The sequence below is a fragment of the Pelodiscus sinensis genome, chromosome 21, assembly GCF_049634645.1.
Source record: "Pelodiscus sinensis isolate JC-2024 chromosome 21, ASM4963464v1, whole genome shotgun sequence".
In the NCBI taxonomy this organism is placed as follows: domain Eukaryota; kingdom Metazoa; phylum Chordata; order Testudines; family Trionychidae; genus Pelodiscus; species Pelodiscus sinensis.
The window spans coordinates 1,161,924-1,188,416 of record NC_134731.1 but is presented as its reverse complement, the minus strand read 5'-3'; the positions used below and the strand labels follow the sequence as shown (position 1 = coordinate 1,188,416).

Sequence of the window (26,493 nt, the reverse complement as noted above, 5' to 3'; positions counted from 1 at the left end):
TTTCATTTACAGGGTGTTTGATATTTTTAAAGAAAGGAATGAAGACCCAAGGGTGAAGCCTGTTTAAACAGAAGTAAACCAAGCTTTGAGGAGTTGACAGATGTGGAAGAAACAGGGCAGGAGTTGGCTTTTCAAAGACAGAATATAGATCCAGAATTGTGTTCAAACTGTCCTTGGAAACATGCACTTTAGTCTGCAGGCAAGTACTGAAACCAGACAATCTGGCATTCAGAGGTTTGCCAAAGCTACTTGAATTTCTCCTCCCTAATGAGTAAGAGATGCCAGTTTCAAGCAGTGATGGAGCTGGTTGGAAAGAAGGAGTAACTACAAATCCTTGGCAGTGTAGGGCAAGCAAAGACTAGTGGAACACTTGATACAGGGCAAGTTATTCATGGAATTATGCTGGCCAAAGGCAGCAGAACTGGATCAACTAGCTCTATATTTGTTCCACCTATCTGCCATAATGACTTGTTCTGAAACATGCAAAATCAAATGAGACTGCAGTAAATAAAGAGTCATCTGTGTCACTTAAGATATTGGTTTGAGAGGAGATGTTGGGATCGAGTTCCTCATTCTGTAACTGGCCAACTGAGAAAGCAGGAACTCCACTAGCTCAGGTCAGAGGCTTCCCTACACATATAGGTAGCACTTTGCTCCAGACAGAGATTTACACACACTTCCAAGCAAAACAGATTACTAATTAAAGCAATACTTACTGTAATAACTGCTCCAAGAAACGAACACATGAAAAGAAAGAGATACAGCATATTAATGAGAAAGAAAAGTTACACTTGCAGCCACCTCCACCCAGTATCAGCAACCAGGGGACAATTCTGGAGAGTGCTCAGAGGCAATTGCCAGTTTCTCTGAAGGGAGAGACCCCATTTTCCCAGTCAGAGTATAGAGTCTGTCAAAAATAACCTTGCCTCACCCCACTCAAAACCTGGAAATTCTCAAATGTGGTGAAACCCAGAACACTACTAATTATGTGCTGTACTGTTCGCTGTTGGATTTCATCCAATTGGATAAGAAAATGGAGTAAGTTTGATCAGCTGACTGCATTTTTATCAATCATTCTTCACCTTGCAGATAAGCTTTTGTCCAGTTCTGCAACTGAACGAATGCTACATTTTAAGCCAATGCAGACCTTATCACTCCTACATGTGGTAACTGGACTCTTTACCCTCTGCATCTTCCCTGATCCTGGTAATCAGACGCCTTGGATAGCAAAGCTCAATTATTTATCAGAGGGAAAAATAACTGAAGATCTTGTAACGGCCATAGTCCATTCCATATTGAGCCTTCAAGGCCTGTCAGTATTTCCATTATAAAAATAATGATTTCCACTGAGTTAGAGCAAGGCTCTAAAATTTGACACTTAAATCTGATTCACAAGATCTCCACTAAAGAAAGCAATTTTGTCAACCCAATACTATTTTTAAAGGGACAAAAAGGACACAAGAGGTTCAAGAAATGTCTAATACACAAATCTGAATATTATTATAGAAAATACACTGGTCTGACCACTAGGTTTCCATATTTAACATACAGGCATTTAGAATTATAGTAAACACAGGTGTATTGCATCTGCTCACACACACATACGTGGGGATATCCATGTATAAAATACACATTCATCACCATAGCCAGTGTGCAGTGTTCCCCGTAAAATGCGTGCTTGTGCAGCCACTCAGATTCAAATGCCGCCCAGCTGATTAGCAGGGCACCCACAGCTAAGTTTGTGGGTCTCTGGTGATACACATTCTCACATCTTGGTGCACAAACAATGTATTCTGCACATGGATGGAAAAGATTAGAGAGATCATTGTTCCTGAGCACCTCACATCAATACATTTAATCCCAGAACACTCTTGTGAAGGAAATGTCCTCAATGCAGATAGGGAAGGAGGCACAAAGAATACGTCTATGGCAGGGCTGGTAATTGCACCAAGATCTCAAATCCTAATCCAGCATCTTATTCACAAGATCATTCTTCCTATCCTACTACATTGTTCCCCTCTACTAGGACTTAGACCAGTGGTGGGCAACCATTAGCCCCTCAGGGTAATCTGGCTGCAGGTTGCGAGACATTTTGCTAGTGTTGACAGTCTGCAGGAACAGAGAAGGTGGCCACTAAGAGCTACCAAGGGCAGAGCCTGAGAACAGCCAATATCAGTAAAACTCCTTGCAGCCTGCAATCAGCTTACCCTGCAGACCACAGGTTGTCCACCACTGACTTAACTGTTCTAAAACTCTGAGCAGATCTGGAGAAAACCCAGATCTCAGTGAGAAATACTGTAAACAGTAAGTTATAGATTGAAACCTCATACAAGTGGTCTTTATATTTATGTGAGGGAGTTTCAATTCAGACTACCTCAATAATGTTTAATTCTTTCCTCCAAAAATCACACTTTTTTCATGCCCAAATAGACAATATTCAGTCCAGAAACAATGGCAGGTTTCAAATCAAATACCTCCAAGCTTATAGAGTTAGAAATGGGAGCTTTCCCATCTTTTGACAAAACCTTCTGCTTTTAGCACTGTGAAAGGTCTTTTCTTTGGCCCTGACCAACACAATGTCAGTGCGCCATGCAAATATTTGTGAACGAAGCTTCATAATGCCCCTGAAGCAGCATCTCCATTTTATTCAGTGGGGACAAACCAAGTTGTGGGTTTTTTTAAATTCTCATTAAATGTAGATGCCCAGCTTAACACAGGAAGTGCCTGAATTTTCTGAGGGACCTGCAGCTCCAGCTGAACTCAATGGGAGTTATAAGTCCCGAGTACTTCTGGATGTTGGGCTGCAGGAATCTCAGACTGACACCCAGAAAATAAAGAATACACAAGTAGTTCACACTCCTGAACATTTTTGGCAAGATGACATCCAACATCACAGAGCAAGTCTTTGGAAGAACCAAGGCTAGAACTAGTTGTTGTAAGTGCTAGTTCAGAGCCTTAACCACAGCACTATCTTCTCAGAAGTTCCTTGCTTCTTTCTCTAGACAACCTTTAACTTCTGTAGTAAATGAGAAAGTGGCAAAAAAGATGAGCTTCACATACTGTCCATATTAGCACTGAACAAGGCAGCAGTCTTGTAAAGAATACTGTATGTGATCAGTACCACAATGCATATGCAAAAGGGGACAGCATTACTTTAGGCTCCTAAGTTTTGGCATTTCCTAACTTTTGAATAATTCCCTCCTATTGCAACAGTAGTTGTGACTCAAAATATTATTTTGCCTAAACTTTTACAGGCTCTTTCTTTGGTGAAGCTTGATAAATGAATTGAATACTTGTGGAAGGAGGGAACACCAACTTGAATGAGGCATAGTATGGGCAGAATTCATTCAGTTTTTAAGAACTGAATTCACTTCAGGCCTAACCCTAACTCCTTGGCCACCCTATGCCAGTCTGACTGAGAAGCTTGTCAGTCATATCAGCCTGAACTAATCTGTTCGGTGTTTTATGCTGCATATCCAGGCAGAGAGTAGCAGGAAGCGATGTATGTCAGTTTACTTGTGACTTAAGTACCTGACCTGATCTTTCCTGAGATGAATTGTTAATACCATAAGCCATCACACCAGATACAAACTAGTTCTCTTCCCTGCTGCCCTGTTACTACCAACCCAACTAACCAGAAGCTTCAGAACCGCATTTCTGAGCATTTCTTGATTTAAGTCAGGCCTGGCATATTACTGAAACAGATTTTTTTGTCAGCCCTCACATTAGAGAGTGTGCAGCTGTCTGCTGCTCTGGCCCCCTCAATAACGGTTTTGAACCCATCTGTACTGGCATTAGTGATAGCTGAGAAAGCTCTTTCATTCTATGCCATCATTTTCAATTTCAAACAATCTGGAAGTTTTCCCTTTAAGATGGAAGTTTTTATTTGCTCTCAGCACACAGGTGAAAAGGTTTTGAACAAACTGGCAAAACAGTGTGACACTTTGAGAACTGGAGTACTGATGGGATGGAAGGAGAAATAGTTCAGGTGCTTCCTTGTTCTGTTAACTCAATATAGCCCCCATCCCTCCCCAATTTTAAAGAAGGACAAAGAACAGTGCCAGGAAGTTTAGGCCCAACACTAGGTTTTATTTAGGAGAAAATGGAAAGCTAATAGAAATGCTGACATGACTTAAGAGTAAGTGAAATAGCTGTTTGGACTTAAGATATTCCTGGCCATGTTTGCAACCCAAGTCCTTCAGCACCATTAGTACAGAACCAGAAAGTGAAACTGTTCCCCATTCATGGTCCAAACTGAGTGAAAGGTAAAAAAAAGTAAACCGCATAAAATGTGAAAAATAAGTTTCAGATCAAAATTTGGGATACTCAAACAATCTTAGTAGCAGTTAAGAGTTTAGAAAAAATACTTTTAATACGATAGTGTCCTTTTACATTTGCTTTCTCTGTTTATGAATGTCAAAAGTGGCCCAGTCACCAGGCAGGGAAGCATCAGTATGGCCTCCACTGCAGTGAAACACATGCAGCTGGCCTGTGTCAGCTGATTGGGGCTAGGGAGCTATTGAGCTGCAGTGAAGAGGTTTAGGCATGGGCAGGAGCCCTGGCTCTAGGTCCCCACAAGGGGGGTAAGGAGACACCAACTGACACTGGCCAGCCCCAGGTGTGCACTTAACTTAAGAATGGACAGAGTGGGTCAGAGCAAAGGTCCATCCAGCCCAGTGTCCCGTCTTGCAACAGTAGCCAGGACAGGTGCCCCAGAGGGAATGAACAGAGCAGGGAATCATCAAGTGATCCATCATCCCCTGTTGCCCATTCCCAGCTTCTGACAGAGGATAAGGACACCATTCCTGCCCATCCTGGCCAATAGCCATTGATGGACCTGTCCTCCATGAATTTAAATAGCTCTTTTTTGACTCCCGTTAAAATCTTGGCCCTCACAATGTCCTCTGCAAGGAGTTCCACAGGTTGACTATGGTTGTGCAGTTTAAAAAATAAAATAAAATAAAAAAAAACTTCCTTTGTTTGTTTTAAACTTGCTACCTATTAATTTCATTTGGTGACCCCCAATGTTTCCTGTAATCTTTTCCGTACCTATTCAGATTTTTTCAATCCATACACATAAAAATGTATTCTGTGCACCAAGACACATGTGAATGTGCACCACAAACAGAAACAAAACAAAAAAACATAGTTGTGTGCATTATGCTAATCAGCTGGATGGCATCTGAATCTTGAGTGGCCATACAAGTGCATAGTCTATAGGGAACACTGGTGACCCCTAGTCTTGTGTTATGGGAAGGAATAAATAACTCTTCCTTATTCACTTTCTCCATATCTCTCATGATTTTATATCTATCATATCACCCCTTAGTCTCTATCCCAAACTGAAAAGTCCCAATCTCATTAATCACTCCTCATTGGAAACTGTTCCATACCCTTAATTTTTGTTGCCCTTTTCTGAAATTTTTCCAATGCCAAAAGACCTTTCTAGAGATCTTACAATGTAGACATATCCAATAAGGCTTTGTTAAGCCTGAAAAAACTGACTAGATTCTTCTGGATAACCATTCTGACAGGTGCCCACTGTTGGATTCAAACATCCATTGAAACAAATACGTGAAGTTTTCTTTAAATTGTGACCATTTCAATACTCACTTCATGTGTTTTGATGTTCTCAGGTATATGAAATAATGCCAAGTATTCCTACTATGAATAAGATCCTCCGGAAAAGGGCTTTTTTTCCGGAGGATCGGGGCCAGTGTAGACGCTCTTTTCCGGCTTTTCTAAAAGCCGGAAAAAAGCGGCGGACATTTTTATTTAAATGCCGCAGGGGATATTTAAATCCCCCGCGGATTTCCCTATTACGACCTGTGAAATTAACATGCCCCTTTCGGAAAAGGGGCCAGTGTAGACGAGCCCTATATGTTTGAATGTAGTCTCAAACACAACAGCAATACATGCAGTTTAATCACATTCTGAAATTAGATTTAATTTTTTTCCTTTCTCTATTTCCTTTTCACTCACCCTCATTTATAAAAGAAGGAAATTCATGCAGAAAAAAAGCCATTAATGAAATAATGCAGTTAAAAATTTAAAGCGCAAAGGTCAGGAAATTGTGAATATTAGTTCCCAGAGCAGCTGTACTTCTGCCAAAGGATAAATTTAACAACATATCAAATAAACCCAATTACTACATAAACTCAAGGAGATCAAGTTACTGTTACTGTAGGAACGATAAATGATGAATATACATATAAAATGATCAGGACTAAGTTAACTGGTACACCACTCAAAATACAGTAAAAAAATCAAACAATGTAATGAACCATTAAAAAAAGAGAGAGAACAGAGAATCTCATATTGCCTCTATACAAATCCATGGTACACCAACATCTTGAATATTGTGTGCAGATGTGTCATCATCTCAAAAAAGATATATTGGCATTGAAAAAAACTTCAGGAAAGGACAACAAAAATGGTTAGGTGTATGGAACTGCTGCCATATGAGGAGAGATTAAGACCGGGACTTTTCAGCTTAGAATAGAGACAAATAAGGAGAGATGTGATAGAGGTCTATAAAATCATGACTAATATGAAGTAAATAAGGAAAAATTATTTATTTATTCCCATAACATAAGAACTAGGAGGTCACCAAATGAAATTAACAGGTAGGTTTAAAAACAAACAAAATGAAGTATTTCTTCATACAATGCACAGTCAACCTGTGGAACTCCTTGCCAGAGGATGTTGTAAAGACTAGGACTAACAGGGTTCAACAAAGAGCTAGATAATTTTATAGAGGGTAGGTCCATTAATGTCTATTAGCCAAGATGGGTTGGAATGGTATCCTCAACCCTCTGTCAGAGGCTGGGAATGGGTGACGGGGAGGAGTCACTTGATTCCCTGTTCTGTTCACTCCCTCTGGGGCACCTAGAATTGGCCACTGTTGGCAGACAGGATACTGGGCTAGATGGATGAATCAGTCTGGCTGTTCCTATATAGGATTTGTCCACTGAAGTTCTTAACCATGCTATGTAGCAACACTTTTTCCAGACTGATTTTAAATATTCTTTCCCATTAAAGTGAAAAGGGATTGTGTCATCTTCATAATCCACCTCAAGCTGATTCAAAGACACCATCTTAGAGTTCAGCAGAGTTCTAGTCCAACTGTTTGCTGGAAGAGATTTTATATTAGTAGTGGAATGCTATTGCTTTTCCAGGGAGACCCAAAAAGCCTGCTGCTCTAATGGCAACACACCATTTATAATGCCAGTTCCAATTTTACCACCCTGGATCTATCCTGCCACAGTGATTCTCACCAGTAAATGATAATACTGTTCCCTTCAAACTGCATTGAGCAAAAGATAACCAGGTCCTCACCAGCTCTTCTCTTGCACCATTTCCTTCAAATGTCTGACCAGAATTCTTCCACTGCACTACTGTTCATAACAGTGCGTGTCACACATGTGCTGCCAAGTCACTTGAATGACCATTCACAGTCCAGTCGTACCAGGGTTCTCCCTCTACCAACTCCCTTTCTCCAAACCTACAGTATCACATGCATTTCTTACTTCTGCCCCTTCTCACTCTAGCCTACCCTCAGACTATTTTGGACTCCTTGCTCATTAGCGGGAGCTCTGCACTGTCAACTTCAGGCAAGGACATTTCTTTTAACTCCCCTTTAGCTCTAACTAAGGTTTCGTTTTCCTGACCCACAGGAAGGGTTATGCGCTATAGGCAGGAGCAACATCAAAAACTTCCACTTTTTGGTTTAAAAAAAGGCATCCCCATGGTGCAGGCCTTCCACAGTACTCACCAGTCCTGCAGTAGGGGTAGGCATTCCATGCTTTCTCATGTATGTTCAGGGCTCCCTCTGGGGCCAGCATTCTCACAAATGACGGTACTTTGCTGCAGTTTGGAAACAGGAGAAGCAAGACTAACGTTTACACATCCATGTTCTAGTAACTGACTCAGACACTGCTTGATACAGGCAAGGCACCTACCCTGAAACAGACCCCATGCCCTGCATGTGTCTGTGTTTGCAGAGTCACGGTCACTAGGATTGTTCATTGTTCTGTTAGTAGGACACCCAGACACTGGCTGAATGCATACAAGCCAGATGCCTCTTACAAGAGAACAAGAGGACACCCGATGTTTAATGCAGGCTAACAACTTGGAAGCATTTTTCCATCCAAACTTCACCACCGTGATGGTGGATAACAGGGTTATAATTAATGGGTTTTGTATTTCCTCAGACAGCAGCCATGTCCATGATAGGAAGAGAACCCATTAGTGACACCTGGACTGTACAACTGGAGATAAGCTCTGATATTGTAACCTGAAGAATCAAAACCACTTAGCTCCTACCATCTTTCCCAACTATTAGTCTGCTCTAATGTCCATGGCCCCATAGCACAACCCAAGCTACTTACTCTTATTATTTCCAGCTATGCCTCACCATAACCTAACAGGGTGCAGAAAACATCTGAGCTTATCCCCCAGACTTTGGTCACAGCAGGATCGACAAGCCGCTGAAGGAAAATATTTCATACTGAGAGTCTCAAATTTTTATGCACGATGGACCACTTCCTAATAAAGAGCCCTGTGGATGCCTCCTGTCCTCACACCACCTCAGTCACCACCTCGTTTTCTATAAGGAAGCATCCCAGTGTCAAACAACCATTGCTTACATGGAAAACTAAGGCTAGCAAAGAGATTCATCCATTTTTAGCGCTTCACTGTTTTGCAAAGAACAAAAAGCTAGCATCGAGTAATTTAATTTCAAAGCCTTCTTCCTAGGTGCATGTGACAGAGGCTTATCTGTGATTCACTACTCTCTCAAGCCTGACTCACTACACCTAACACACTTGTCATAAGCTGTAAATAAAAGGTGGCATGTAAGATATCATCGGAAAACTAATACCTCACTGATTATTAACATTCTTGTGTGGGATGTGCACTTGGAGTATACAAAGAGTTATGAGTGTGTGCTGGAATTATATTCTTAAAATGTTTGGTAAGAAAAAGAATAAGCCCAGTCCACCCCTAGACAAAGATGTGTGTATTTGTCTGTTAGAGGCCAAGACAGCAAAAGTCTATCTAGAGCAGGGTGGGCAATAATTTTTGATGGAGGCCACTCCAAGATTTTGGTAAGTGGTCAAGGGGCACACTTTTCTATGGAGGCAGTGGGGATTGACATAGAAGTTGGGTGCAGGAGGGAACTCAGGGTAGGGGACTGAAGTATAGGAGAGGGTGTGGGTTCTGAGAGGAAATTTGGGTGCAGGAGGGGGTTGTGATTTGGGGCAGGATCCAGGAGGGGGTATGGGTGAAAGAGGATTCTGGCCTAGAGGAGAGGTACAGGAAGGGATGCAGGGTCTGGGAGTGAGTTGGGATTCCAGAGGCAGGTTATGGCTGGGAGGCATTTACTTTAGTGATGTAAAATCCCACTTAGTGTTTAACCAGTTAACCAATTAAAGGGGAGCAAGCAGGAGGGCTGTTCCAACCCTGCTGGAGTGGTCCCCTATCTCCTCACTGGGCTAGAGCACCTCCATCCCCTGCCCCCCCCCCCCCTCCAGGAAGGGGCTGCACAGGCCAGGATGCTGAAGCAGCCCTCTACCCCTTCCCCATGCCAAAAAGGCCTAGCCCAGAACACAGGGGCTTTATGGACTGCAACCCAGGGTCCTGGCTAAGGAGGCTCCCCTGGGCTGCAGTCTCTAATACCCCTTTCTAATGTGGCCCTGTTGCTGGGGCTGGAGGAGCCTGGCCTTTCCCCAGGCTGCAACAGCCCTGAGCCCCTGCACAGGGCTTATTAGGCAGCTGCATGGCCTCATAGGAAAAAAATCCTGTCAGGATGGGCAAACACCAAAATAAATTGTTCACGGAAGCTGTGGAATCTCCACCAATGGAGATTTAAGAGCAGGTTAGACAGACACCTGCCAGCAGTGTTCCCTCTACTTTTTCCCACCCGGGCAGAATGAATTTTGTTATGTGCACCATTACAGAGGGGATGTGCAACACATCACCTTCATATTGGTGCATACAGCAAAAATCATGTGGCGAGGTCGGGATCAAGGGGCTCTGAGTGTGGGAGGTGGCTCAGGCCTGGGGCAGGTACTTAGGATGCAACAGTGTGAGGACTCTGGCTTGGGTGCAGGCTCTGGGATGGGGCTAGGAAAGAGGGGCTTAGGGCTGGAACAGAAGGATGCAGGGGAGTGAGGGCTCCAGCTGGGTTTGGGTTATGAGGTTTAGGGTGAAGCAGGGTGCTCCAGGGCTACTGCAAGGACTACCTCCTCCCCACCCCACCCCCATACCTCTCTCTCCTTGCAGCAACAGCACCTGAGTGACAGCAGCACCTCTCCCAACCATGGCAGCTCCAATGCTGGAATGGCAGGATAGGCACTTCTATCATACCCTGGGGTAGGTTCAAGCCAGGGCTGAGCTGGAACCAGGCTGCCTGAGTCCAGGGCCAGGTTTGGGCCACAGCTGGGGCAGAGGTACCCCAACTACAGCACATTCCGTCGGGTGGAGCTGGGTGAAACTGCCAGGGCCACGGCTGGGCCCAGAGCAAGGAGAGAGGAACACCAGTCACAGCATGTTTGGTCTGGTATTGACTTCAGGCTGTCCCCCTCTTACTGCCCTGTCCACAGGAGGTTAGAGGCTGGACTAGCTGCAGTCCTCCATTAGCTGCAGCTGGTCCCTGGGCAGTTTCCTTGAGCATCTGTGCAGGGCAAAACAGGCAGCTGGGGGGCCATGCAGCTTACAGGGAACTTAGTCCTGCCATTTGTGCAGGGTCCCTTCCAATCCTATGATTCTGTCTTCACACAAGGTAAGCAAAACTATCAAGACAACGACAGTATGGCATCTACAGCCCAGGAAGCAGATAGCATTTTTCTATAAAAACATGGGGTCTTAACCTCAAATAAGTAATTGAATCATCTGATTGCAAACAATACAGGTTGGACCTCCAAAAACCGGGACTCTGTCGTCCTGCTAGACCACAGATGTTCCCAGACCAGAGAGTCCTGGCTGGGAGCCCCAGTGGCAAGAGGCTGCCAGCTCCGGCTGCGGGGCTGGGTGGGGGGATGCAGCAGCCTGGACTGGCAGCCGGGGGGGCAGCTAGGACTGGCAGCAGGGGATCTCCCCTGGTCTGGCAAATTCCCTTGTTTGAGCCGGTCAGGTCCCAGGGGTGCCAGAACAGAGAGATCCAACCTGTATTACAAAAGTATCAAGTAAGGTCTTCTCAAAGCTAATGACACCATGGTGATTAATAATATTATGAAATGTATGTAGTAAGTATTTGTATTTCCTCATATCCTGTTAACTGATTCCCTCCCCGACAGGAAGGGAGTCAGGTAGACAACTAGGCAAGGTATGACCAAAAACAAGGGATGCCCATTTCCATACAAATCAGGGGATCAGCGGTGCATGGGAAGGGAAGAACAACATAAAGTCATTCTGAGTCTGGGGACACTCTGTTTAGGAAGCTATAAGCATTTAGGGAAAGGAATGCTGGCATCCACCTCTGGACAGACCCAGAGGCCACAGCTGCAGCCAGCTGAGAAAGACCAACAGGGCTGATGGAATTGAAGCGTGTAAGGTCCTTGAACACAGACTAACATAAGTTAGGTCTTAGCCATTGGGAAAATAGATTTCTACTTTTGTTTGTAAGGCTTTCTAATGATTTCTTCTACAGTACTTGGCATTTAACCTATGGCCCTCTTGTTAATAAACCTGTTTTATTTTTATGATAAACTAACTCAGTGCTGTGAAAGGAAGGATGGATTTATCCCAAGTTAAATAAATAAGCTGTAATGGGTTTTTATCACTTTAAAACACACTAACTTTAGTACCTCTCTGAATACTCCAGGATAGGGCTGATAATGGCAGAGCACAAGGTTTTGGGAAAATTTAGGACTGGAAGTCCGTTGGGGTCACCTCTGCCAGTAGTAGCCAAGCAGCAAGGCTATTGTGTTGTGAGCAGGCAGCTGGGCTCAGAGCAGTGAACCAGGGCTGCATGCTTGACTGCTGTCTGGAAGCATTCTGACAAGAGCACACCAGGAAAGCATATTGATACCCTTGGAACTACAAGGCAGATAGCGTGAATTCCCTCACAGGTCCAGATTGCACCCCAAATGTCACATCTAGCCCCATCTCTTCTGTACCTTTCCACCACCCTCATCCTCTGCAATTGTTCATCAGTTTCATGCTGATACCCTGAGATGTAGCTCCATCACCAACCCAACTCATGCTACATGACTACCTGTTTTCTTTTTCACCCCATGTTACTCCCCCACCCAAAAACCAGGGAGAGCTCTGAACTTCTCTTGTGATGGAGGGTGACAGCGTTAGTCCCACTGGCAACTGTTGCAGTCCAGGAAACAGTCCCTGGGTTCTTTTCTTTCACTGCAACAGCAACCCCTAGCATGGGCAGGTAGGATGACTGTTTCCAGTTGCTGTGAATCTATGAATGCTTGTATGAACTCTAACTATGTAGTAGTTTCCTAAATTGTACCCTATTTATACAGTTTCCTCACAGCTGTAAATAGGCCATTTCTCCATGCCACATACCTCTGTAAGTGGTAGATCTTGTGTGTGTACTGACCACGTTCTCCATCTCTCTCATAGGGTTCATTCATGAGAACCTCCACTCCTTCACCTCCACCAGTTTCATTTTTACTGGCTTCTGCCACAGAATACAGCTGTCCCACTTGATACTGAAGGAAGGAAGATATTATTGCAATAGTCATAATTCAGTTGGTGTCAACATAATTAAATTGCACAAAGCTGGGGACAAAAATAAATGGGATTTATGCCCCACTCCTAATATAGAACCATGTCAGATAGCTACCAAAATATGCACCTTTGAGGGATAGGTAGCACCTTTACAGCCATTTCCATCTTTTCACTCAGGACTTCCCCTAGGAACTTAAGAGTTAGCTTTCAAGAGTACAAGGAGAATGCCAACAGTGATGTTATATTCCAACCCTTGTGTCAAATTCAAAGAAACTCAATACGTGGAGAAATACACAAAGGAAATCAGAAATGAGAGATGACTGGGACATTTGGCTGCCATTTAGAAAATGTCAGGAAGACAATAGCTCTGCAGGAGTCAAGCCTAGGGATGTTAATTATCGGTTAATTTAATAGTCGATTAACCTAATTAATTCTTATTGGTTACTCAACTATTCTATAGTCCCCAGGAGTGGGGCTGACAGCCAGTGGATACAGAGGCAGCAGTGCAGGGTGGCAGCAGCTCCATTGGAAGGTGGGGGGCGGGAGGGGAGGCTGAGCTCCTGGACCCAGGACCAGGTATGAGCCAGAACTCAGTTCCTAATACACGTTAAATGCAGAGCCATAGCGGGAGTAGGTCCCGGGCCCAGCATGAGCCAGAACTGAGCTGGGTTGGGCTGCTGGCCAGCCTGCTAAAAAATTTAGTGGCTGGAAGGTGGGGATGGAAATGCGTGTAGTCTATAGCATTAACCGATAAGCTTTTGCTTATCAAGTTAGTCAGTTGACTGACTACACTATTAGATCCCTAGTCAAGCCCATTCATTTCTATTCACTGTATACAAAACCACATGTGTCTGCTCAGGTTGCATGCACAACATATATTTCACTAGCGCCCAACAAACCTACAACACTTTGCCTGAAGGATCCCAAGGCATCCTACAAAGATATTTTCCTTATGCATTTTCCAATTAAAGATAACCAACTGCGGGTGGCTTCGCTATCGTGCTCTCTGTATCTCGGGTATTCCTGAAATAAGAGGCTCACCCCACACAACGTATCCAAACCTGTTGTAAAAACCTTCTCTCCTGCTGGCACCACAGCCATTTTCAGACCTGCCTTAAAATCCCTTCACTGAATCCCAATTTGTCTTCTGAACCCAATGCAAGCTCCCTGCTCTCAGTCGAGGTCCTCCACACCTCTCCTATCTCTGCTCAATTTACTCTCCCACTTTTCATCCTTCAACCCACATATCTCCTTTCCCAAAACTCACTTCAAAGACCCTTACAAAAAGCTGCATCTGTGTTTTAAAATAACTGATCCAGTTTCAGCTTCCCAAATGACAATATGTTCCATATTTTCCTGGTTCTCTTCCCCAAAACACATATCATCTCCTCTTGGCCAAATTACATTGGCCCATTCTTTATTATGCATTCTATAAGCAAGCTCTTTCTGTACCCAACCCTACTCCTGGCTTTTGGCATTATATTAGCATGTAGAATACAAGCCTTAAACATCCAGTAACATTCCTGCTTAGCTCTTCAAGCCTCCTGCAAAGAACAGTAATTTGACAGTTTTAGCCCCCTTTCTCCAGCAGTTCTGGTCACTAAATTCAACACTATTTTACACTGTACAACCTTTTTCACATAAAGCATCTCCCAAAGCTTTTAAAAAGAATAGCAACAAGAAATACAAAAGGATAGAGGCAATAGAAGAGAGGCTAATCACAAGCAGATGTTCTGGGTGGCAGGAGCCATAATGAGACAGGCTCTCTCACTACCAGTGGCATGACTATGCACGGGAATGGAAAAGAGAGAATGATCAGGTGAAGCAAATCCATGAAGGTCCAAACTTGATGCAGAGTGGATATGGGAGCCAGTGGAGCGATCTGAGAATTAAGAAGTGTTATTAATCTGAAAGGAGATGTTCAAGATAAGGATGGAGAGTGACAGTTCAGAGGTGAGAGTATCAGAAGCAAAGGTGTGGTTGACTAAGGCAGTAAACAGAGAGCCTATTTAGAAAGTGGACAAGGCAATCAGCAGAATGCTAGATAGATCAAAATACATTAGCATCATAGTTGATGTGTGAATAAAAAGTTATATACAAACACAATGCAACAAAGGGATTTTCCCTGCCCAATACCCACTTTTCCCTCACCTAGGCAAAAAGTACAATGGTCCAGCACCCTCAGGACCTGAGCAGTCCCGAACCACGGAGTTTGCCTGACCAAGGGAGGTGGTCAAGGCTCCCCTCCCAGCTGTCAGCTCTGCTCCCCCACTGACCCAGCTGGAGATAGGCTGTCCTCCCCACCATGCTGGGGGCACCAGACCCCGTTGCCTCCAGCCCAGCTAGGGCTGTGCTCCCAGGTGCCACCAGCCCCACTGTCTCCGGCCCAAGTGGAGCAGCACTCAGTGGAACTGCACTCCCCACCAGCAGCCTCAGCTGGGGGCTCTGCTCTCCACCCCACCTTGCTGGCCCGCTGCTGTCGGAGCTGCATTCTACACTGCCAGCCCAGCCCCTGAACCTGGCCAGACAGGGCTTTCTGATCAATCTGTGGTCCCGCTGGACCATGGATGTTGGCTGGACCAGAGTGTTCGGGATTTTAGAGGTTTAACCTGTACTGAAGAAAAAGGATCAAGGATTAGTCATTGTTCAGTGTGCATACGCTAACGCCTAGTCCAGTGGTTCTCAAACTTTTTGGGCTCCGGAGCCCTTTACATGCGTAAAAATTTATGTGGAGCCCCAGTGGTCCACTGATTGTATGTGCTGTACCTATCGATGTTTCCAGTTTGTCAACTTTGCGCAGCCCCTGGAGATGTCTCATGGAGCCCTGGGGCTCTGCGGAGCAAAGTTTGAGAAACACTGGTCTAGTCTATTTACACCCTGAGCACTGTAGTTAGGTTAATCTAACCCGTGGGATACACACAGCTATGTTAGCAGAAGGATTCTTCTATTGATTTAACCACACCCAGAGAAAAACATTCCTTCTGTCAATACAGAAAGCGTGGACATCCTGGCACTGCAGCGCCATAGCTGTGCTGCTGTACATAAGAACATAAGAACGGTAGTACTGGGTCAGACCAAAGGTCCTTCTAGCCCAGTATCCTGTCTACCAACAGTGGCCAGCACCAGGTGCCCCATAGAGGGTGGACCGAAGACAATGATCAAGCGATTTGTCTCCTGCCATCCCTCTCCAGCCTCTGACAAACAGAGGCCAAGGACACCATTTTATCCCCTGGCTAATAGCCTTTTATGGACCTAACCTCCATGAAATTATCTAGCTTCTCTTTAAACTCTGTTATAGTCCTAGCCTTCACAGCCTCCTCTGGCAAGGAGTTCCACAGGTTGACTACACGCTGTGTGAAGAAGAACTTTCTTTTATTCGTTTTAAACCTGCTACCCATTAATTTCATTTGGTGACCTCTAGATCTTCTCTTTAGGGAACTAATAAATAACTTTTCTTTATCGGCCCTCTCCACACCACTCATGATTTTATAGACCTCTATCATATCCCCCCTCAGTCTCCTTTTTTCTAAACTGAAAAGTCCCAGTCGCTTTAACCTCTCCTCATATGGGACCTGTTCCAAACCCCTAATCATTTTAGTTGCCCTTTTCTGAACCCTTTCCAAGGCCAAAATATATTTTTTGAGGTGAGGAGACCACATCTGTACACAGTATTCCAGATGTGGGCGTACCATAGTTGTATACAGGGGCAGTAAGATATTCTGGGTCTTATTAGGAAAGGGATAGATAATTCCTAGCATCCTATGCGCCTTTTTGACCACCACTGCACACTGTGTGAAAGTTTTCAGAGAACTGTCCACGATAACTCCAAGATCCCTTTCCTGATTTGTCGTAGCCAAATTAGCCCCCATCATACTGTACGTATAGTTGGGGTTATTTTTCCCAATGTGCATTACTTTACACTTAGCCACATTAAATTTCATTTGCCATTTTGCTGCCCAATCACTGAGTTTGGTGAGATCATCTTGGAGTCCCTCACAGTCTGCTTCTGTCTTGACTATCCTAAACAGTTTTGTATCATCTGCAAACTTTACTACCTCACTGCTTACCCCTTTCTCCAGATCATTTATGAATAAGTTGAAAAGGATTGGTCCCAGGACTGACCCTTTGGGGACACCACTAGTTACCCCTCTCCAATCTGAAAATTTACCATTTATTCCTATCCTTTGTTTCCTGTCTTTTAACCAGTTCTCAATCCAAGAAAGAACCTTTCCTCTTATCCCATGGCCATGTAATTTACACAAGAGCCTTTAGTGAGGGACCTTGTCAAAGGCTTTCTGAAAATCCAAGTATACTATATCTACTGGATCCCCCTTATCCGCATGCTTGTTAACCCCTTCAAAGAACTCTAACAGATTAGTAAGGCAGGATTTCCCTTTACAGAAACCATGTTGACTTTTGTCCAACAAATTATGTTCTTCTACATGCTTCACAATTTTATTCTTTACTATTGTTTCGACTAATTTGCCCGGTACTGAAGTTAGACTTACCGGTCTGTAATTGCCAGGATCACCTCTAGAGCCCTTTTTAAATATTGGTGTCACGTTGGCTACCTTCCAGTCATTAGGTACGGAGGCTAATTTAAAGGATAGGTTACAAGCTACAGATAATAGCTCAGCAATTTCCCATTTGAGTTCTTTTAGAACCCTTGGATGAATGCCATCTGGTCCCGGAGATTTGTTAACATTAAGTTTTTCTATTTGTTCCAAAACCTCCTCTAATGACACTTCAATCCGGGACAGTTCCTCAGATTCACCACCCACAAAGGACGGTGCAGATTTGGGAATCTCCCCAACGTCCTCAGCCGTGAAGACTGAAGCAAAGAAATCATTTAGTTTCCCTGCAATGGCTTTATCGTCCTTGATTGCTCCTTTTATAGCTTGATCATCTAGGGGACCCACAGGTTTTTTAGCAGGCTTCCTGCTTCTAATGTACTTAAACATTTTGTTATTTCTTTTTGAGTTTTTGGCTAGCTGTTCCTCAAAATCTTTTTTTGCTTTTCTTATTACATTTTTACACTTGATTTGACAGTGTTTATGTTCCTTTCTATTTATCTCACTAGGATTGGACTTCCACTTCTTAAAAGATACCTTTTTGTCCCTCACTGCTTCTTTTACATGGTGGTTAAGCCACGGTGACACTGTTTTAGGTCTCTTGCTATGTTTTTTAATTTGGGGTATACATTTAAGTTGGGCCTCTATTCTGGTGTCTTTAAAAAGTTTCCATGCAGCTTTCAGGGATTTGGCTCTAGTCACTGTGCCTTTTAATTTCTGTTTAACTAACCTCCTCATTTTTGTGTAATTCCCATTTTTGAAATTAAATGCCAGGGTGCTGGACTGCTGAGGTGTTCTTCCCACCACAGGAATGTTGAATGTTGTTATATTATGGTCACTATTCCCATGCGGTCCTGTAACGGTTATTTCCTGGACCTGATCCTGCACTCCACTCAGGACTAAATCGAGAATTGCCTCTCCCCTTGTGGGTTCCTGCACCAGCTGCTCCAAGAAGCAGTCATTTAAGCCATTGAAAAATTTTATCTCCACTTCTCTTCCTGAGGTGACATGTATCCAGTCAATATGGGGGTAATTAAAATCCCCCATTATTATAGAGTTCTCTATTTTGGTAGCCTCTCTAATCTCCCTCAGCATTTCAATGTCAGTATCGCTGTCCTGGTCAATTGGTCGGTAATATATCCCTACTGCTAATTTCTTATTATTGGAGCATGGAATTTCTATCCATAGCGATTCTATGGAACATGTTGATTCATTTATTATTTTTATTTCATTTGATTCTACATTATCTTTCATATACAGTGCCACTCCGCCCCCACCCGGCCTGCTCTATCTTTTCGATATATTTTATATCCCGGTATGATTGTGTCCCACAGATTTTCCTCATTCCACCAGGTTTCAGTGATGCCTATTATGTCAATCTCCTCATTTAATACGAGGTACTCCAGTTCACCCATTTTATTAGTCAGACTCCTAGCATTTGTGTAGAAGCACTTAAAATTTGCCACTGCTTATTTGTCTGCCCTTCCCTGATGCATTGGATTCCTTTGAATGCGGTTGTTTGTCTGCTCTGGCCCATGGTTTGTTCTCTCCCCTCCTCTCTTTCTGACTACAGCTTAGAGAGTCTCTATCAATGGATTCGCCTCTAAGAGAAGTCTCCCTCCGATTTACGTGCATCTCCGCACCAATCGGCTTTCCCCCATCTCTTAGTTTAAAAACTGCTCTACGGCCTTTTTAATGTTTAGTGCCAGCAGTCTGGTTCCACCCTGGCTTAGGTGGAGCCCATCCTTCCTGTATAGGCTCCCCCTCTCCCAGAAGTGTCCCCAGTTCCTAATAAATCTAAACCCCTCTTCCCTACACCATCGTCTCATCGCATTGAGACTCTGAAGCTCTGCCTGCCTACCTGGCCCTGCGCGTGGAACTGGAAGCATTTCCGAGAATGCCACCATAGAGGTCCTAGATTTCAGTCTCTTTCCTAGCAGCCTAAATTTGGCCTCCAGGACATCTCTCCTACCCTTCCCTATGTCATTGGTACCGACATGTACCACGACCACCGGCTCCTCCCCAGCACTACACATAAGTCTATCTAGATGCCTCGAGAGATCCGCAACCTTCGCACCAGGCAGGCAAGTGACCACACGGTTCTCTTGGTCATCACAAACCCAACTATCTATGTTTCTAACAATCGAATCACCCACTACTAACACCTGCCTCCTCCTAACTGGCATTCCCTCCTCCTCAGAGGTATCCTCAGTGTGAGAGGATACCACAACATCCTCTGGGAGGAGGGTCCCAACTACGGGATGGTTTCCCTCTGCTCCCATTGAATGCCCTGTTCCCTTGAGATTTTCATCCTCCTTAAGAGCACTGGGGCTCTCAGACTGGAGGTGGGACAGTACTACAGTGTCCCGGAAAGACTCATCAACATATCTCTCTACCTCCCTTAGCTCCTCCAGTTCAGCCACCCTGGCCTCCAAAGCCCAAGCTCGGTCTCTGAGGGTCAGGAGCTCCTTGCAATGAGTGCACACATACGCCACCCGCCCACAGGGCAGGTAATCATACATGTTACACTCGACGCAATAAACAGGATAGCCCCCACTCTGCTGCTGGGCTTCTGTCTCCATTTTTCTAATGAATAAGTTTAGGTGTAAATGGGATTCTTTTTAAAACCTCTGGAATATAGATTATTCTAAGAGTTATGTTTTAAAGAAGGCCCGAAGTCACTAGTGCCCTCTAACCTCCCCCTCTAAACTCCCTCTCCAAACTCTCCTGTTAACTGTTCCTGTTCACAAGCTCCCTGGTCGCTGAGTCACGGGCTTATATAGCTCTGGTAGCCCCTCCCCCTGACTGAGGCTCAGCCAATTAACAGGCTTCTAGGTTTCACCTTTTAGAAGCTCCTTCAAACAAACAATCAAACAAACCACCAAACAGACAAACACAAGCTCAGAAAACAGCAAATAACTCCCCCCCCACACACACACACACACTTCAGACAGCCACTTACCACAAAGGTCCCGTTTTTACTCCCTCCCTTACTGTAAGGCATGCACCCCTCACACAACATAAGCAGGAGACGGATCAAAAAGCCTACCAAGTGAAACCAGCAGTGAGTGCAGAGCTCTCACTTCCAGGCACAGCAGCAGCTGTTTGAAGAGAAGCACTGCCATCCCTGCTAAATTCTGTTGCCAGAGCATCCGACATAATTGCAGCCTGTACACACTGCGGGCTTCTTCCATCAAGTAGTAACAGAATAAGAACAAATTTAGAAAGTAACAGCAAAGATCTGGTCCCACTGAATGGGAGCTGATGTTGTACCAAGGGTGCGTCTAGGCCTCCTTCTCTTGTGTAGCTAGGGATGAGTCCGAGCACTCCAGAGCAGATATACTCAGGTTCAGGCTTCCTTCCCAGTCCCTTTCAGCTGCACATTGGCAGAATCACTGATTCCGTGAAGAGGTGTCCCAGAATAAAAACACTGATTTCTGCAATGACTTCTCTCCCCGTGTAGTGAAATGGAAAGTTCAGTCAGAGCCCTTCCCTCAGATGCAATTTTTGCTGCAGCTCCCTCACTGCCACCATTGGCCTGGGCCCTCCCCCCCCCCCCCATGTCAGAATGTCCCATCTTCTGACTTTTCACACACTACGTTCCCTATGGTTTCCTGAGGCTGGCCCATAAAAGCAGAACATACAGTTCTCTCCAACAGAGAACTCAGTGGAGTTATGAAACAGGAGTTCATTTCAGAGAAGAATATCTTGTATTTCCTTTGCTAGAGAAAGCATCATCAACTCAGCAAGTCAGCACTGGAAAGATGACCAGACAGAATGGCTCTGCCGTGTGTCTCTAGGACAGGTCTTGGGGAAGTGCAAATTAATCCCTTTCAGTAACAGTCTCAGTCATTCCACCTTAGGTATACAAGTCAAAGTTCAAGCCCTAAGACAATCAGCCAATTGGGCTGGCATCTTCACCCTTTAATCTTCTCTGGTATTTCTGATCCTTTAATCCCATTCATACAAAGGTAGGATATCCAGATAAACCTGTCTGTTAAATTCGAGCAGATCCCAGAGAATCTGCTGAGGTAGGTTAAAAGAAAGAGTGCCCTTCAAAAGAGTGATTCCTAGAACAGCTCAGAAGATTAGACACAATACACAAACATGCTTTTGGGATTCCTGAGAGCTCTCTCAACTTCCACAGACAATCTACTGCAGAATCTGCACTCTAAGACCTCTCACACAGAGATCAGAGTCCACTGTATTAGGAGAATTCTGACCTTGTCCATGGAGTTCAATACAGCCAGCCTCTTTGGGGAAAAAAGCTGTTCCCTAGAAGCAGCTTAGAACTTAATACGGAAATAAAAGAATCCTTTATGTTTGGCAAGCTCCTTCCCATGTGAGAGGAACAAGGAGGCGGCAGAGAACCTGTATGCACACTGCTTTAATCCATAACACTTTCAAAGCAGCAGCTGGTCAGACACCCACACACAGCTGGCCAAGTCTGTGCATCCAATATTGCAAATCTTAGAAACGTAAAGAGCTCAAACAGCTAGATGAAAAGTAAAGTGATGTTGGTCCAATATGCCAATACCAAAGAGAGAGATTCACAGAAAGACATCACAGGAGAACTTATCTGCTCCCTGACAACGGAAAGTTGCATCTACAACCCAGAATTTTTTTCCAGTCTACATTCAGCAGACTCATGGTCCAACAGATCCACACTCTGGAAGCTTTTCCTGATATTCAGCCTAAATTCTCACACCTTATTCATACTTATAGTCCTTGAATCATAGATTGTCACATTCTCATTTGGGCAAATTATTTAGTATTCAGCTGTTATTTTTTTCTCCTCAGAAGCCCCAAATCCTCCCCTGGTTGTTTTCTCTCAGCTCTCTCCACTTTTATGTGCCCAGAGGAACACAAAATTCAAAGTGCATCATATAAGAACCATATAGACCAACTCTCTCTTCCCTGCTCCAGTCCACAATGCCTCAATACCACATCAGCTTTTCACATACATTGGCAATGGCTCTCAGGCAGCAGTTAGCACACTAGGGTTTAGACTACAGGGTTTAGACTACAGCCTAGACTACAAGGTTTTGTGGACAAAAGTGGATTTTTGTGGACAAAACTATACCTGCGCCTACACTGCCGTTGAGTTCTGTCGACCCAACGTTGACAGAACTCAGCAATTTTGTCGACGGCTGTAATCCTCATTCTACGAGGAATAATGCCTTTTGTCAACAGAGTTCTGTCGACAGAAGGCATTATTGCATCTACACTGTCCTTTGCGTCTACACTTTCATGTTGACGAAGTGGCTTGCTTTGTCAATAGAACTGGATGTAGTCTAGACGCTCTCTGTCGACAGAAGCTTTGTCGACAGAAGCCTGTAGTCTAGATGTACCCTGGGTGTCCAGCTGCCAGGATAGATTTCCATCTATTAAACTGAAGTTGGAATTAAATTCTCATCTGATTAATCCATTTGTACTTCAAATCTGCCAATCACTAAATACATAAAACAGTATCACGAGTCTAATGAGAGCTTTGTGCATAAGGGTGAATCTACAATAGCAATAAAGATGAAGGAGTTAATATACTTCCTGCAGCCTGGAAACTGAGCCCTAAGAGCAGCAAATAGCTCAGCCAGCATCCTCTCTCCCAGGATTAGGAGTAGAGGGCCCATCAACCTTGGCAGGCATGAACAAGTAAGCATTCCTTCACCTGGGATTGAGAGGCAACAGTAATCATGTTCACTTTCCTGTGGCTTTGAACATCACCAAATTCTTATAAACAAGAAGGGACAGGACCTGGGTCCATGATGTGCTTATCAGCCAGGCTAGATTACAAGACAGTCTTTGCCAATTATGTCAGAATGCCATCACTCATTGCAAAGGGAGGGCATCCCAAGGATGGGATAGTGGAGGTCTATCCCAAGACAGCATTTAACTGGGCAACCCAAAGTATCATCAACTTGATATCACCTCAGGATGTAACTGCTTGAAATTCTATTCTCTTTTCGGGCAGCAAGAAGTAAATGAGGAAAGCCCCCCACCTGCTCCTCACATTACAGACTTCTAAACAGATTTAGAACTGAATAAGGATGTAAAATCCCATTTAAAATGTTAACCAGTTAAACTTTATGTTTAACCAATTAACTGCCCAATGCGGTACCATGGCCATGGCCAGGCCAGGCGCCAGTTAATGGTAAGCATCACTCAGTTACACCAATAAGGATGGTGCTTACCAGGCAACTGGTTACCCGGTTACATCACTGGAACTGAACGCACTGCAATTCTGTATTCCTTCACTCCAGATTAACAAGCTCACGACTACAGGGCATCCTCAGTCTCAGAACACAACCTTCTCAGACACAAAGGGTGTCAAAAGACAGAAGTCTTTACATTGCCTGAAGTCTCCACTTTCTACTGGAGATGTGAACGGGTAACCAGTTAACTGCTTACTGGGTAAGCATCCCCCTTACCAGGGGATGCTTACCGGGTAACGGTTAATCAGTTCCCAGGAGCAGCCCTCTGCCTATGATCTGCAACGGGCAAATGGCGATTCCAGCCCTTTTGAACCCCTGCATGCTGGAGCCAGGAACCGGCCCTGGCAGCCAGCCTCATGTAGCTGGGGCCAGGAGTCAGCCCTGGCCCCGCATAGGGCTGGGAGCAGGAGCCCTGCGGGCTGGGGGAGCTGCTCCAACCATCCTGGAGCCATCCACCCCCGAGATTCCACTTAGTCAGTTAACCGGTTAAGTAGTTATACGTTAGGTCAACCTAACGTTTAACTTATCAATCAGAATTTTACATCCCTACTTTCTACACATAGACAACCTACATTTCTAAACATACATTAAACTGAATAAATCAGCAAGGAGAGAAATAAAACACCAGCAATAGTTTCACTTAACCCTGGTAAAGCTGAATCCCAGTGTCAAGAAACTTAAAGAAGCATAAGCCCTGTTCAGTTCCATCAAATCCAATCTCCTGAGGGCAGGGGGCAGAGCATATTCTAGCCCTTTGGCACGTCTACGTTGGGACTATCTGGCTCTCTCCAAATAGTCTCAGGGCTAGCATCGTCTTGCTACCAGAAGGGTTTCCTCACATTCAGGCTACTTTTTCCTTTCATTGATTAAATTCCTTTGCTCCTAATTATACCCCCTTGCATACTCCTAAATGACTCCCCTTCCATCTGGATGTTTACGTATTTTGGATACCTGCAGAATCATCTCAGCTGCCAAATACTGCTTAATCAAGATATTGCTTCATTAACTCTTTCCATCTTTCCTATAACTCATTCTCTTCCCCCTGACCATTTCTGTTGCTTTTCTGAGTACTTGTCAGTATGTGGGAATGAGATGCCAAATTCTGAGGCAATCTTCTAGGTGCAGTCACATTCCAACTGCCTTTCACAGAGGCAGGATTTCAAAGTCTTCAAAAGTTTTACTTTGCACAGTTGCCATAAAGAAAGAGAACAGGTTCAGGCAGGGATGTAAAATTTAGATTATTTGGCTAATAGAATAGTCGATGTAATTTGTATCGAGTATTTGATTAGTCGATAGGGTACTTCCAGGGCTGTTGCTACACTTAAAAGACAGAGGTGTTGCGGGGAGCACAGGGTGAACTCACTGGTCCTGTGCTCCCTGCAACATTTCAAAGCGGCAGCACAACATGGAGCCCGGGGTCAGCTGGGGACTTTTAATCCCCAACTGACCCCAGGTTCCACACAGTGCTGCCACTTTTAAATGCCGCATACAGCCCGGGCCAGCTGAGAACTCCCATCCGGCCCCAGGCTCCACGTGGCACTTCTGCTTTGAAGCACCCCTTCCTCTCCTCCCACTTGCTGCCTCTTTCTGATAGAAGCAGCAAGGGTGAGGAAAGCGACTAGTTGTTCGCATCTCTAGGATCAGGTTCACATCCCTACTGCGGTGTTTAAAAATCACTACAGCTGGTCATGGTTAACTATATGGTGGACAACAGGATTGACCACAGACCCTGACAATTTTAAACAGTCCTCGTCTACACTGAATGTTTAATGTTGTTAATTAACATATTTTAAACAATTAAATTTGCTGTGCAAACAAACCCAGATTAAGAGGAACCTCGGAGTTATTAAAATTTCCTTATGTAAAAAGAAAAATGAATGCATAACACAAAAAAGGAAGTTGTGCTTTGGAACAATCCAGCAAATCCAGGTTTAAAGAAGTAATTGATGGATCTGAAAACACCTTATAGGAGGAAGGATAGTATCAACCTCAATTTAGAGATGGGATAAGTTAAATGATTTGCCTAAAGCCACAAACCGAGTCAATAGAAGAGCTGGGAACACAAACCCAACACCCAATCCTGAGTCTTAAACACTGAATCATACGGTTTAATGATGATCCTGAAAATGGATACATTTGTCTTGCACATCCAGACTTTGTCAGTTTCTCAGTTATAAGCATAAACATAGTTTTGTTTAAAACAAAAGTCCTAAGAGGAAGTGGCAGGAAAAGGACTTACCTCCTCCACAGACACAGGCAGAATGACACGACTGCAAAAGAACACAAAACAGGAAATGAACTGCAATCCTTATAACTTGCACCACTTAGAACACACAAAAGTTTCATACTGCAAACATAGAAACACTTGTTCCTGGCAGTCTCCAGAATACTGTGTGATATATCATTTTCCTTTCCAGTGTCTTTCCCAGTGCTTGCTGCCTTGCATTGCTCAGATAGTAAAATATCCTAATAGTGATGTTTTATACAAACATAATGATGTCTTCTCAAAGTACTTTATAAGTCACACAAACCACTTCAGCCCCTACTGAATTCCAATAGCTGTTTAACAGCATATAGCAACATTAGATAATAGTATGCCAAGAAGTAAAGAGGTCCTAGGTACTATCAACTATTTTGGGGAGAGGTATTTAAAGAGACAATGTAATTACTTACATACATTCCAGTCCCTTATCCTTGCAAGACATTTCTCAGGCTTTTCAATAAAGCAGCAAGGACCATGGTTTTATGACTCATTCTGTAGATAGCTAGTATAGCACACCCTGTGCCAATGCTAGAGCACTGTTTCAATGCTGACTCAGAAGAGTGATCATTACAATCCCAAACACCACCACTTCTTGTGTTCTCTGGTTTCCTTGTAGGTCTATGCAAAAGCTGATCAGGGTCAACTCTAAATAGATTGCAAGATCTGATAAATGTGGTAGTAAAAGTGTAATAAGTGAACAAGCCTTACTGAGAGAGTCAGCTTTCCAATTCCTCCCTCATAATCCCCATCTTCATGG

At 44.1% G+C, this 26,493-nt stretch overlaps 1 protein-coding gene across 1 annotated transcript in view; it reads right to left on the bottom strand.

Annotated features, from left to right (window-relative positions):
- PITPNA (phosphatidylinositol transfer protein alpha) overlaps window positions 1–26,493 on the bottom strand; it is a 51,380-nt gene that overhangs the window by 17,582 nt on the left and 7,305 nt on the right. The window contains 4 exon segments of the mRNA XM_075904502.1: window positions 717–724; window positions 7,775–7,866; window positions 12,526–12,671; window positions 25,713–25,743. Coding sequence (XP_075760617.1) covers window positions 717–724; window positions 7,775–7,866; window positions 12,526–12,671; window positions 25,713–25,743 — 277 coding nt within the window.